Raw genomic sequence first — 14,502 nt, 5'->3', positions numbered from 1 at the left:
TGTATGCTGTACATTTGGACTACAAAAATTTTTGCATTCCTATGGAAGAGCTCTTGCATCTGGTACTATACGTATGATGTAATGCAGCCGAAAAATATTCCCTCCTGATTTCTCACCAGAAGCAAGGGCTACTACTAGCTTAATCCTGAATCTGTCTGCCTAGCAAATAGTGCTTGTTTTGGGGACAGCAGCAGCATTCTTGTAAAGGTCTTTTCATCCTTACGTTATGCAACCTTAATATTAGTTTAATGTTGCTTTCTCCTGTGGATTATAAACACAAATCTCTAGACCCAGAATAATACCCTTCATCCCTCTTAAGACAGAAAAGTGGTCATAACGGGCTTGTTCCCTACTTACTGGGCTATTAATCTTCAAACATAATCAGCGCACACAAAAGGAAAACAAACCCCTTCAGCCACCAAGTGGGAAAATCAGAGAACAAAACAGACACAGTGCACTGTAGTACAACTCATTTCTAGTCTATCCTGACTTTTGAATGCTTGGCTTTACAAATTCAGTAATGATTTTTTAACATTGCTCTACACATTTAATCTCCATTTTTAGGCCAGTCAGCTGAACTCTTTTCCTTCTCAGTAAGCTTCTGTAGGTTAGAACATCAAATGGACATCCTTATCAAATGACAAGTTTGTATAAACAGTGTTAGTTACCCTTTCAGCATACAGAATATGTGTTCATTCTTATGCTTTGCACTTTTTAGAAGTCAAAGATCCACTATGATAACCAGCTACAGCGTAGGTATCCCTGACTATTTCTTGGTTCATGCTAATGTCAATTAGTACCTACCTAGGGAGAAACATTAGGATTCACATGAAACCAAACCAAAAATTTTCATACCAGAATTTATATCATACTTTTGGCGTGGCTTTCCGGACAACATTGAAAAAAGTCAAAACCATTCTACACAATCTTTGTGCCTAATCTGCTGAAACACATTACCCTTAAGCAATGCAGTTTAAAAAAATATTTTTAAATGCCCCAATTTATTTCAGTAGAATAAACACTTCAGAATGAGGTCAAAGAAAATGTGTTTGCATAAAAAAATGCAAAACAAAAAATTACATTTCTGAAGTTGTTCTTTAAGAACCATGTTAGCTGGCTTTTGTTTTCAGAACTTGTTTGAAACATGGTATGCAAGCTGTGGTCAAGATGCCTGTATATAAACTCAGTGGAGTTTATATACAGTTGCATGTGTGTAATCCATGCACATGAATAAATTCAGTCTCACCAGCATCTGAGTCTGTTCTACATAGGAAATAACAAGTTTCTCAATTTCCTTCCCATTATGTTTATGCAGTTTGATATAGGCAAACATGAGCAAGCTCTGCCAGGTGCTAAGATGATGACTGGAAGCTAGAGTATCATTGGTGAAGCAGTAAACCCCAGCTAGAAAACCCTGCTGAGAAGCAAAGTACAGCAGCTTTGGTTCACTGCCGTGAAACCAGGCAAAGGAAGACTGCACCTCAGAATGCAACACAGACATTGTCTCGGTGATTTGACGGAGCAAGCCATATGCGACAGGACAAACATCTAGAACCTTACATCACTCGAGTACTAGTTTTATTTCATACTGCAAAAACCCAGCCAGCTTTGTCAAATATAGCACCTATAACAGGTTTCAAAGAAACCTACACTTTTCAAGCACATGCTTTTATTGATAATTACCAATTTGTTGCCAAAGATCTATTTTTAACTGTGTGCACACAGTTATTCCCCTTGATAAGCTGGAGTACAAAAACCTCTTTTAAAAATACTAGTTGAACCTGAACTTTTACTCATCACTGTTTCCGTAAATGTCGTGTTGGAGCACTAAAGACATCTAGAACACTTTCTTCAGCACAAAAAGCCAGAATAATGGCATTGAATAGTTCCACATCCTACTGTGTCAGTAATAAGATAATATCTTCACTTTGAAAGTATCAAAGCATTACACATGGTCCCAGGGATATCAACTAGAAAAAAATGCATAAATGCTTAAAATGCTCAAATGAATAAAGCTTCCAGCAGAAATCACACATCTTACTGGCATTTGTATTTTGAAAACAGTCTCCCAGAAAGCTTAACCAATCCTGCACAGAGTTCCTCTAGAATAGTTACGCTGGTTTAATTCAGAAGATTAATTCAGAGTCAGAATAAATTTCTTGATTTTTCAGTGTGGATGCAAGAAAGGCGTATCACTCTATCCAAGAAAATCCCTAAATTGAGTCTTCAGACAACAGTTCCACTTGCCTGTGTTTATAGTACAATCCAGTACAACCTTGCAATCCTACTTGCTTTCCACTGCAACAGAGATTTGAAAATTGAATGTTATCACAGATAGTCATCAGCTAAGCAAATGAAAGTCTGGAATTCTGTAGCAGATTAGGACTTCCTGTATTAACACTGCTGAAGGACTTTGAAGCATTAATGCAACATCCCTGTGGAATCATCATTTCTGAAGAGACAAGCCACCAGAAAGACATAGTTAAAAAAAAGTTAAGCGCACTGCCCAAGATCACATACTCAGTTTTCCAAGACGCTGTATAGACTAACACTTCTTATTCCAGAGGCACAATTCCAGAAATTCAGTCCTGTTTAAATGCAGGAATAACAGCTGGTAGATGCTCTATAAACATAAAAGGAAAGCAGCTTTGTGTCTTCTCTGTATCTAACACTTAAACCAATATTAACATACTCACTAGTAATAAGAACAGGAGTCCAGGTACGTACAAGAGGCCTGCAGCAACTTTTTTTTCCTTTACAGAGACCTACGAACATGCAAAGCGTGGAACACCTTAAAATTTTAGTGAACAAAAGGAGTCATACAGCTCCTGAAGCAAACAGACATTTCTGGCAGCTTCAGAGGGAGCTAGAAGGAAGAAACATTCACTCACTGAATCAATTCAAGCACCAAATACCATAAGCCGTTCAGAGGTGGCCCCTTCCCCTCCAACAAATGAAAATACCTCAGTAGACTTGTGTTTATGGTATGAGACTAAACTCTCAACATATATTTTAGAATAATAGCCATGAGAATTAAACACTGCCCTAACTTAGTAAAACCTTAAGTGTCAATGAGAACACGTGATCTTCAACATGAACTTTTGTTTTACTCCCTGTTTAGCCTGCACTCTTTCAAAAAATCCAATACTCAACAGGTGAAAAAAACATGAGGATTAAGCTCTAATAAGATGGTATTCAGTAAATCCTAATGACCTATTTGTATTATAAGCCTACATTTAGCATAATTTGTTAAACTTATTTTTATAAAAATATATTACTATGAACACTTTAGTGATCAGAAATGGAAGCAGACACTTTATAAAGAACGCCAGTGCCACTGTGCTACTGCAAATTCACAGTGACTGTAAAAAATTACTAGATTAAAAAAAAATCTACAAGGTCATACCATACAGCTATCTTTATACCCCAGCAGAAGAAATGTGGGTGTGGAAAACATTCTTTTTGCACTGTTCCATATCCAGAAAGACATAACCATGGTTAAAAGCTTTAGTGGTTTATGGCATTCCAAAGTAAGGAACACTGACAAGCCAGCACAGTCGAAAGGACAGGACTTGTGCCAGGAGTCCACTTCTATTCCTGGCCCTGTCACTGGTGGGCTGTATGACCTTCAGTGGAGAGCTACACCTCTCCTCCTTCAGCCGCTCTTGGCTCACAGGCAGAGAATTGCCTTTTGCCGTACCCCTAAGTGACAAACAGCAGGGGACTTCACTACAGGGCAGCCAGCACTGCTGTACAATAGAGAATTGGCAGAACAAGGGTAAGCCACTAGGCCTCCAGATTTGTGTTGGAAGCATACAGCTCTCTTTCAGCTAAGCATCATTAATATCTTACTGGTTTTATTCTCAGAAGCCAGTAACAAAAACTGCATCATCTGACCTACCTGACCCACTCCTTGGCTTTGCAAGCAGAGTACAGTCACTACAATAAACTGTAATTAGTTCTTCATTTACCTAGTTTTGAACGGCTAAAACCCCAAAGAACAAGGTTTAATTCCATTCTTTCCCAGGTCATCATCAGTAACATTTAGTAAATTGAATTTACAGGACCAAGCTCTGAGCCTGCATAACTTACATAGTTCACAATGTAGCCTGTCAATTTTAAGCAAGAAATAAATAATCATAGTTAAGAAATTAATACCTCAAACATTCAGTATGAAGAGACATGGTCACATTTACCATTATACTAGCCACAACGATTATAGTTTAACACAATTTAACTTTCCAGTATAGGTTAGTTTTACCTTTAAACAAATGAAAATAAAACCAAACCAAAAAAAATGAGCTTGTTATACTTGGACCCACAGTGAACTATAAAAAACCCATCACATTTCTTGCCATCTGACCGCTTACTGAGACACTGAAATACTGTAAATCGCCTTCAGCAGTGATTAATGTAAAAACTGTACTTCCTTACAGTCATAAATGAGAACACATCCTAACCCTTTTTTCACTATTTCACATTTTAGCAAAGTAAAGAAGAAAGCTTAAAGAATGCAATGTTAGTTTCCCTCTCCCCTTTCCTTTAAAATATATCACTGTCAGCTTCCCAAGAACAGCACATCCGGGAAATATTTCAGCCATACTATTATGGCACATAGCTGCCTCATTGACAAGACGCAAGATAAACATTAAGTGCTCTGCATCAGAGCAGATGTGTTTTTATAGAAAATAAGCATGGCAAAAAGTATTAGTCCTATCAATTTTATAAATGTTTTCTGTAACACTGAACCATATAATGACGAATGGTCTTTGCATGACCAACCTCAAATCTAGCAGTTGCAATTTTGGGTCTATATACTTTTCTAGACATGTGGGATGCTAATGTTCACCTCTGCCTATACATTCCTTGATCAGATAAAAGATACAATGGAATTTCAGCCAGTGTATTCATTAAACATGGCTAGTAATGAAATTTTCCTACTATTTTTTACAACCTTTTAATAAATACAACCCTGAAAATGTATACCTATGAATTTGGAGCCTATTTTGAGAACAACTGCATTCATCTTTGAATAACAGCAAGAGTTTCTCAGCGCCTACTTAATTTGTTTTAGAAGTACTTGTATTAAGATGGTCTTAATGATCTCTTTCTTGCTAAATCCTCTCTACCACGTTTGACCATAAACTTGGTTTCAAACCCCCCTTAGTATTTCACTTCCACCCCAGTTAGCCCGTTCCTCTGACATTCTCCTCTCCCACACTAACAGATTTCAGAATTTTCCTTCTATCTCTAGGACCAATCTCCCATAATGTTTTTTTTCTACTGCAGCACACCTTTGGTTACTGTATCATGCTGCCTCTCTGCCCCCCCAGACATAAAAGCATCTCTGGAAGTTTTGCCCCTTTTCTGCCAGTCTGATGTTACTCACCACTTCATGTATCTACTGATGCCCAGTCTGCAATCACATTATTTTACAGATCAGCTGTTGCCAAACCCAAATTAACTTCCATATTCTCTCCCTAATCAGTATTTCCAACCTCTCTGAACTCTTCACTCACTGCCTTTGTCTTCTTTTCAATAGCAGGCTTCTGGGTATATCACAGATGTCTCGAACGCATCTAAAAACCTAAACCACTTCCTTGCCTGTATCAGTGTCCCCTGCAGATTCATTTCTACCATTATGCCTAGGTTCATGTGCAAAGAAGCATTCCAGTTTCTTCTCCTAAACAATATTTAGATTGAGCAGAAAATTTTAAAAAATATCCTTTTAAAATGGAGGAAAAAAATCTCAAAATACAGACTGAAATCTGTTCATTTTATATATCAACATAAATTGGGTATCAAGATCTATAATTTTGCTCGAGGAACCCAGTCATAGTCTAAATGTGGAGGGGGGTTTTTTCCCACTAGCATTTGGTTCCATTTCATGCCATCAGGGCTATTCTCTGCAAACAATTAAGAAATGATATGGAGGAAAGAAGTATTTATTCAATGCCAGTTGGTACAGAAATCTTGGATACACCTGACTAGTGAGACAGAATGACAGTTGCGATATTAACTAATACAGAGTCCCCTTCTCCCCTTTTACGTGGTAATAATCTAGATTTTTCTATGCAGATACACACTGAAGTAAGTGTCAAGTCTGTGTCATTTAATACTTAATATTAATTCTTCTTCACTGACACGGATATTAAAAACAACATTCAAATTAAATTAGCATTAATTTACTAATTAAAAACAATTTCCAAGACAAGCAATCTATATTTAATATCATGCCTTTCTACAAAGACAGGAAGAATACTTACTATGCTGTTATATACTACTTGTGTCTAAAAAGTATCCTAAGATTTTACATTATAAAGTGTCAACCTGATTTGAAATCTTTGGGTTTTGGAATAATCCTGAACTTGGCAATCTGTATGAGTTTTATCTTCCTTTTTAATGGATAACTGAGTCATATGTCGTTGTTCAAAAAATTCTCATAGGAAAGTGATTTCTAGCCTGTCAATGCAAGTTGCTATGGCAACAATCACAATGACTACAAAGGCTCTAACCTGATTTATTGAATAAAATGGAAAAAATATCACAAGATACTATAATGAAAAACCCTGTACTATAAGCCTTCCTAAAAAAACCCCAAAGGACTACCTCCTCTACCCCATTTAATGATATCTAGGCTGGCAAAAAAGCCTTTGGTTTACCATAAAACCTTATGTCATTATGTTTTAGAAATGCTGCGAGTCTGCTTTTCTTGTGACTTCAGTATCCTTTGGCTTATAGGCAGGTAGAAGTCTGAAAATGAGCTTTGAGTATCCAAGGATAATGGGTGTTATCTATGTGGAGTAGTAGCAGCAAACAGGACTATAAAATACAGTAGGGAAAAAGGTCGTGAAGAAAAAGATAGTTTCTACCATAACAATCTAAAAATAGATTCACTTCAAATGAAGCATGTATAATTGAAAGTACCTACAGAACAAACAGCTCCATCTAGAGATTAAAAAGCAAGGGATATTAAAGCAAGCTTGCAGGTAAAAGGTTCTCAAGACTTCTTAAAAATACCCTCTAAAATGGTCTGCAAGATCTCCCAATTAAAATCAAAAATTGGCTTCAAAATACATTATGTAAGTCACCCGATCTTTGAGAAACCAGAAGTTTTTCATTAAAAACAAACTGAAGACAAATCTTGAAACGAAAATACCTAAAAATCAAAACCTGCTCATTCATACCTTAAGCTTCTTGTGTTTCAGTGACATTTACACTGAAATCCTAGCCTCAGGGGAAGTCAGTAAATTCTGCCAGTTATCAGTGCGATCAAGATTTCACCACCACAGAACGCAAATCAAAGAAGTCAGCCTCCTAGCACCACTTTGGCAAAAATCTATACCCATGTCCAACACTAAGTGAATGGTCCAGTAAGGAATACAACTTCTTGCACGTGCAACACTTTTCAGGCCCAATCCTTCATACTTACTTGTCATTTTTCACTTCCTTCTGCAATAGTCAGAATGCCCCTGCTAAGTTGTAACATGCTCCAGAGCAAACTACTTTGCATGTCATCTTTCAAAGTAATTCATCACAATCGTATTCTATGTCTGGAGGGAAACAATTACTTCCACGTTTTAGGACAAAATCCAGGCTTCAGCGCAGTGCTTAAGAAACTATAGCAGGCTCAGGTAAAAAAGGCCAGTTCTTTTCCCTGGCAGGCTGGGAAGGAACCAAACCCACAGCCCACTGCCTGTGTTAGCAAACATTCCTCCATGCTGCACCCCCAGCAGTAGATACGTAGCCTCTGGCTGCCTTCCCGTACCTAATCCCTCAGTTCTAATGCAATAAAGTTGTATTCGACTACCCATGACTCTCCAAAGATCAGCAGTTACCTCGCCAACTGATTTTCAAAATAGATCTTCTCTAACATGTTCTCGCTTCACTAGAGAGCTTTACGTATGGGCAGATAGTCACACCTCCAACTCTCCTGCTTTAAATCTTATTTTCTCCACTTTATACTGGTTCTGGTTACTCTCCATCTAAACTCCACACATACATTACAATAATGTTTAAAATAGATCACCAGGACCATTCTTATAATTCCTCCCAGATTATATTTTACCTTGCAGCCTGCACAAAAAAAAAATACAAAGGCATTGTTTCTTGAGCCTATACTGGATGCTTCCTAGCTGTGCCTCACAATACAAGTAGCGATACAAAAACAGAATAAAAAGGGTCAGAAAATCAGGAGCAAAGGACTGCTGCTGGAAAACCGTTGGGTTAGAGGTCTGCCGCATTACTGCTCCAGAACAAAGGCAAGCCCAGAACAAAGGCATGCTTTGTTATTCACTCCTTGCTTCTGGTAACATTGAATTGCCTCATGGTGTTTTTCCCACATTTTTCACTTTCCCTGTCTTTATCCTCCTCTCAACCCCTTATCCCTCTTTTCCTCCCTCCCATATTGCTTTTTCTATTTACTTGTTCTAGAACTGTACTTTCCAATGGCATCCCTACTCCCTTTTTAATCTGTGTTCTTCATTCTGTTTAGCATCATGGAAAGATAAACATCATTTATGATAGACCAAAACACCCCTTCCACCTCCCCCTAAAAACACTAACATTACCAAGCCAGAACCACTAAAACAACTGACAAACCACTTCGTTACCATTAATATGTGATTTTTTTTTTTTTAAAAGTCCAAGTGCTGAACCTCTGAAAGCCAGGCTATTTTCTGCCTAAAGTTTAATTTGGAAACTTAAACAAGTGTGAAATACCTGTCCAAAATACACTGCACAAACTATTCTTGAAAGATTTCTATAAGGTAACACATTGTTCCAATATCTGAAACAGCACTCACCAGGAACCTTTCTTGAAATATCTTACAATGTTGATTCATGTACTGTATCTCTCAAAAGCATTCAATTTCTTTGAACATACAAGATCTCCAAATTTTTAAAAAGTGTCATACACATACAGTCTCTTAAGTTCTGAATACCTAGCAAATACAAACCAGAGCTTGCATAGGCAGTTGATGCCAGAATTTCCTCCTGATTATTTATCACAGTTTAAACACAAATGTATGTTGAGGATTACTGGTTTATATTAATTTCCCACAGCAGAAGCAAGCCTCTTCTTTTATTTAATACAGTATTTTAAATAACCCCTGAATCTACAACACAGTATTATGAATTCCTAGGAACCATGACTGAGCATTACAAAAAACGGTGTAAGCTCTGGAAAAAAACTCAAAAACTCAAACCTATTTTGATCTTCTATTAACACGTATTAGCAGAGAGAAATAAGGGCCTTTCAAAGTTGCTGTTTGTATACCATAGCTCCCTTTTTATGTGCAAGTTCACAAATTTAATGCCAAAAATAAACTCACTGCCTTTTCAATCTATCAGAGCACAAAACAGGGAAAAAGTGAACTGCTACTCCTTCAGCGTTCTACTCTAGGATCTCCAATTTAATAATCCTTATCTCAGTGCATACTTCAAAATTGTACTTCAACTTCAGCACTGCAACATAGTTCCCACATGACAGAAAAACATCAATTTCCAGCACGAAATGAGGAAGCAGCAACTCAAAACAACTTTTTATTTGCTCTAAATAAACACAATGTACATCAAAAGCTTTCACTTTTTTTTTGGTCACAATCCAGCTTGCCGACCCTACTTAAAAATGTATAAAAATGAAAAATAAAAACTTTTATTTCCTTTTGGAATAGTCTGTATGCCAACACATCTGAGAACCAGCCTAGTCTTGTTAGTCTAATTTTGCAGCTGTGAGATCCCCCAGTACACACAAACTTTCCAGTGCTGGGGTAAGCGCGGTTTCCTTTAAACCCCATGGACACAGATAACAGGAAAGGGAAAAGGATGGATGAAAACACTGCATTCTGCAGCAATCCTAGTTCATGCAAATACAGGACATACCAGGAGCTGAGCTGTGCTTTCACTTAAACCTGCTTAATGAGAATCAATCAACTGCCTAGAAATTTTTAAATGAAAAAGTACTCCAACAAATAAAAACCAAAATCCCAATTTCTCACCTGTTCATTTTCAGTGTTCTAAATTAACTAGAGACAGCACCAAGACACTAAATTTACAAAATATATAGATCAGGCTACTAACAGAGGTCTTCCAGAAAATAAGTATAAACTTGACCTAGGAAACACATAACTGGTGTTTCTCTGGCTTTGTAAATGTTTTGCAGCCCAAGATAAGCAACCTAATGTTAAACTCAAGACCAAAGAAAGTTATTACAAATACTTCTGTCACATTAGATAATCATACATAAATCTCTACCAGAAAGTGTAACACTACTTTCTCTGCAAAAAGCCAACTTCACTTTATCTAAGTTCAGTTCTGAGGCAATTCCTGTATTGGAAAGTGCCAGCAGAATTTGCACTAATAATTGTCCATCCATAATAAAGCTTACAAAGGAAAGTTTCACCATCACTCATTCTTCGTTGAGAGAACAAGCCACTGAAGGATTTTTAAAAGCTCCCAACAATCTCCCTATATACACTTGCAAAAAAATGATAGTTGGAAGCAACTGAATTGGGCTTTGTGGTTTTCCAGGCATCATTTCCTCAGAGTGATAGCTGTAAGCATTTGGAAATTGGCAGTTTAACAAAGAAAATCATACCCATTCTTTTAAAGACACCAAAATATTTCAAAATTTATTTCCAGATGGTACAGACTACAGGCCTTTTCTGAAATGTGTATTCTTTTTTTTTTTTTTAAATTAGGGGAAGAAAAAAATCATACTTAAACCCAGTATCCTTTGGATTGATTTAAGCACAGGCTAAGCAAGCATTTCAAGAAGTTCTTCAGTCTGTTTCTTTATAGAGATGTTCTGAAGAATTAAGAACCAGATCTGTGCTCATGTGTATGAATAAAGGCTTTTTCTTCATTTCACAAGAAAAGAATGTTAGGGAAATACACTGACAAGCTGTGTGACATTAGAAATTAAAACTGACTGATACCACACACTATTTTTAAAGCTTACATTCTTTTAAGCTGTAGAAAAGTGTTTATCTCCTCAACTCCTCAAAACCAAAACTGATTATTAAAAGTACCGTTACATTACCAGCATATGAATCTACTTGTCACTTGGGATTAAAAATATTTCTGTAAGTGACTTTAGTAAGACTAAACAAAACAAAAAATACTTACATTGCATTTACTTTATCTTCTGGGCCCTGAACTTGGCCCGTTACAGTTCCTTGACTGGTATTTTTAACCCAGCCAACCACTCCTAATTTCCTAGCTTCCTCTTCTGTGTACTGATTTGAAAAATAATGAAAGAGGACAATCAGTGTCAGCACATACAGCACATGTATACCACTTCAAACCCCACTTTCATTTTGAAAGCTATAAGGCCTACACTTAAAAAAATCCATAGATGATGCTCCTACTCAGGCATTAAGATATTCCTGTCAGCTCTGAAGTTGCAGCAGAAGCAGCCAACTTTTGAACAAGAATGAGATTTTACATATACATAATAAATGCATGAGTTAATTCCCACTTCCATTTTCACAGCTTTTAATACATTCCTTAAAAAAACCTACACATATGATGGCTCCCACCAAGACATTACACTGCTCATAATAAAAGTCATCTTCCTCTGCTTTATCATATGTACATGCATAGAAGCCTTCTGATGGTGTGAGGATTTTTTTCATTCACAGGGAGGCCAAAGACTTGCTCCCCTTATTTCAGGAACTTTTAACACCATTTTGATCACAAAGGACTCTAATAATCCCACACCACTCCCTTCTACCTACTCTATTCCTTTCTGTAGCTATCACTGCTCATTTGCCTCTTCAACAGAGTGGCTAAACCCATTAAATTTGCAACACGTACAAACTTCATAGTTCCTTTTCTACAGTTTCATTTTAAATCCTTTCCACTTGACTTTCACCCCTTAAATTCTATCCCCAGCTGCTACATTACTACTAACAAATAGTAGCAAAGGTCACAATCTAATTGTACTGTTTTTCTAGTATTTTTGCAATACCACAAGAAATTATGGTTTCCCAGCTATTCACTTGTGACAAAATCAGGAACTTCCAAGTACCCTGTTTGAGATTTGGGTTTTGGTTTTGTTTTTCTTTTTTCTAAACTTTCTAATTTTGTCTTTCATGTACATATGAAATATATGCATGGTTTTCATAATTTGTCTTTGAACACTGAAATGGTAGGGGGAAAAAAGCCTGTTTTGCAGAAATCCATTAAATTTTTGTCCCATGTAGGACAATAAAAACACTATTAGCCAACACACAGTACTTCATTTCATTAATAGCAAATTTATTTAAAGTTACCTCCTCTGTTTTGCTTCTTGCATGTTTAGTAAAGAGGCATACATGGCCCATGTTTTTATCTTGTGTTACAGGACATCAACAGACTGATGGCTCTAACAATAAGATCTGAGAGCTTTCATTATATTTTGATAAGAAATAGCCAAGCATGTTAGAGTACGTGCAGTAGTACCCAAGACAGTACACTGATACTAAATGTGCACACTGCACCACCAGCCTCTTTAGACACTTACTCTAATGCTGACAGCCAAACTTCAGATATCTACATTACAAAAAAAACAAAACAAAGTGGGGGGTAATCTAGGCAACAAAAAGGTATGGCTAACTATGAAGAGTATTTTTCAAGTTGATTATGAGCAGCTTCTCCATGCAGACTTGTCCAAAAGCACGGGAATGCAGCTGACAACCTGTTTCTCAATACCGTTTATTAGCTCAGGACTGGCACCGTGGCATGTGTTCACATGGCTCCAGGTCAGCTCAAAACAAGGCAGAGCAAGCTTGCACCTGCCCATCATATATTCTGTGGACATACACTTTCCACTTGATAAAATAATTAAATTCAAGACATATTGTAATCCTCTACCTGTTCCAATTTTGCACTATTTCACAATACATATAAACTACGCATAAAAACTTTTAAGTCTAACATTAAGCATGGCCCACTATTTTCAGACAAAAACCTGTTCTTATTTGAAACGTGTCCTCTTGTTTCTCGGGTTTCTGTGAAATGCAAAACTACCTGCTGCATGTTCAGAGCTGGTGGAGGCGTTTGGCTGGGATATGAGCCACAGACTGCATGTTTGTAGCACACTGTTACAAGGAAACACAATAAGCTTCTTTAAATACTGATACTAGAATTGCTATTAAAAAAATTAAACTGGAACACATTGTTTCAGAAGCTATATGAAGATCTTCAGATTTAACCTTTCTAAAGGTTAACATGTTATAATGCTCTTGTGGCTGTTTTATCATAAGCAATCCAAACACAATCTTTAGATGCTATACAAACAAGCAACACATTAGTAAGCTTTTAAAAATCCATTTTAATGTAACAGAATACAAAACAAATATTTTTTTTCCTTTTAAATCCACTCGCAATACTTAACCGTCTAACCTAGAACTCAAAACAGCAAGTTGGATATGTTTAGGCTCTACAGACCTGCTGCCATATTTTTAGCACTGGAAATACTATACTGTAAAGTAGAACTGGTAAATCAGACATTGCCTTACCATCCTGAAACAAACACCTAGAAAAGAAAGAAAAAGACATTAGAACAATTTGAAAGAATACCACTCCTAGGATTTTCATTTTATATAAATTTACAGTAAACTGCATACAAGTCATCTGCAGTCTTTTCTTACAGAAACTTCAGAGCGCAGTTTTCAGAGATTTTAACATTGAGCAAACTACAGAATTTGCAAACAAACCGGCCTTGAGCCTTCCCCTGGACAAGCGATTATTTTCATTAACGCGGTTAGCGCACATAGCCTTTTCTAATGAAGATGTTGCAGCAGGGGAATTGCCTTGGACTTAATTTTCACCTTAAAGTTTTGCAGAAATCCGGGGGGGGGGGGCGGGCATTCCCACATAACCGCTCTGCCAGAAGACGCAGGTAACGCAAAGTGCTTCTGACAGAACAGCCTGTGCTCCCCAGGGAACCGGGCGAGCCTTACAGTGGGGGCATATTTACAACCTTTTTTTTTTTTTTTTTTTTTTTCCCCCTTTCCCGTTGGGGAAGAGGCGGCGGCGGCCGCTCCCGCGTCCCCGCACGCCGCCGCCTCAGGCCGCCGCCTCAGGCCGCCGCCTCAGGCCGCCGCCTCAGGCCGCCGCCTCAGGCCGCCGCCTCTGCGCGCATGCGCGGCCCGCCACCGCCGCGGGCCCTTGGCGCAGCCGCCCCTCGCCCCGTCTGCCCGCAGCGCCGAGCCCCTCTTTACCTTGCACTCGCCCAAACACTTCGTAATCCACCGACTTGAGCGCGCCGGAGGCCTTCGCCAGGGCAGACATGGCGGCGGCCAAGGCAGAGCCGCAGTCGCGTCGGGCGCTGCTCTGCGGGCCGCGGCCGAGCGGCGCCCGGACGGCAGCGCGCGAGGCTCAAGCTTCCCGCGTAAGCGGCCGCCTCACGGCAAGGCGCTGGGCGGGGGGGGAGGCGAGCACGGCACCACAAAATGGCCCCTGACTGCGGGCGGGAAAACCCGCCGTGAGGGGAGCGCCTCGCCCGCCGTGAGGGGA

At 38.4% G+C, this 14,502-nt stretch overlaps 1 protein-coding gene across 1 annotated transcript in view; it reads right to left on the bottom strand.

Moving 5' to 3' along the window:
* The window catches only part of ACYP2 (acylphosphatase 2), a 45,286-nt gene extending 31,009 nt beyond the window's left edge, over positions 1-14,277 (bottom strand). Inside the window, exons 1-3 of the mRNA XM_075707837.1 lie at positions 14,208-14,277; positions 13,503-13,519; positions 11,128-11,237 (exon numbers count right to left, since the gene is read on the bottom strand). Coding sequence (XP_075563952.1) covers positions 11,128-11,237; positions 13,503-13,519; positions 14,208-14,277 — 197 coding nt within the window. The remainder of the gene's footprint in view (positions 1-11,127; positions 11,238-13,502; positions 13,520-14,207) is intronic.
* Positions 14,278-14,502: the final 225 nt, after the last annotated feature.

Source organism: Pelecanus crispus, chromosome 3 (assembly GCF_030463565.1).
Source record: "Pelecanus crispus isolate bPelCri1 chromosome 3, bPelCri1.pri, whole genome shotgun sequence".
NCBI classification, from domain to species: domain Eukaryota; kingdom Metazoa; phylum Chordata; class Aves; order Pelecaniformes; family Pelecanidae; genus Pelecanus; species Pelecanus crispus.
This window is presented reverse-complemented; position numbering and strand designations above follow the sequence as displayed.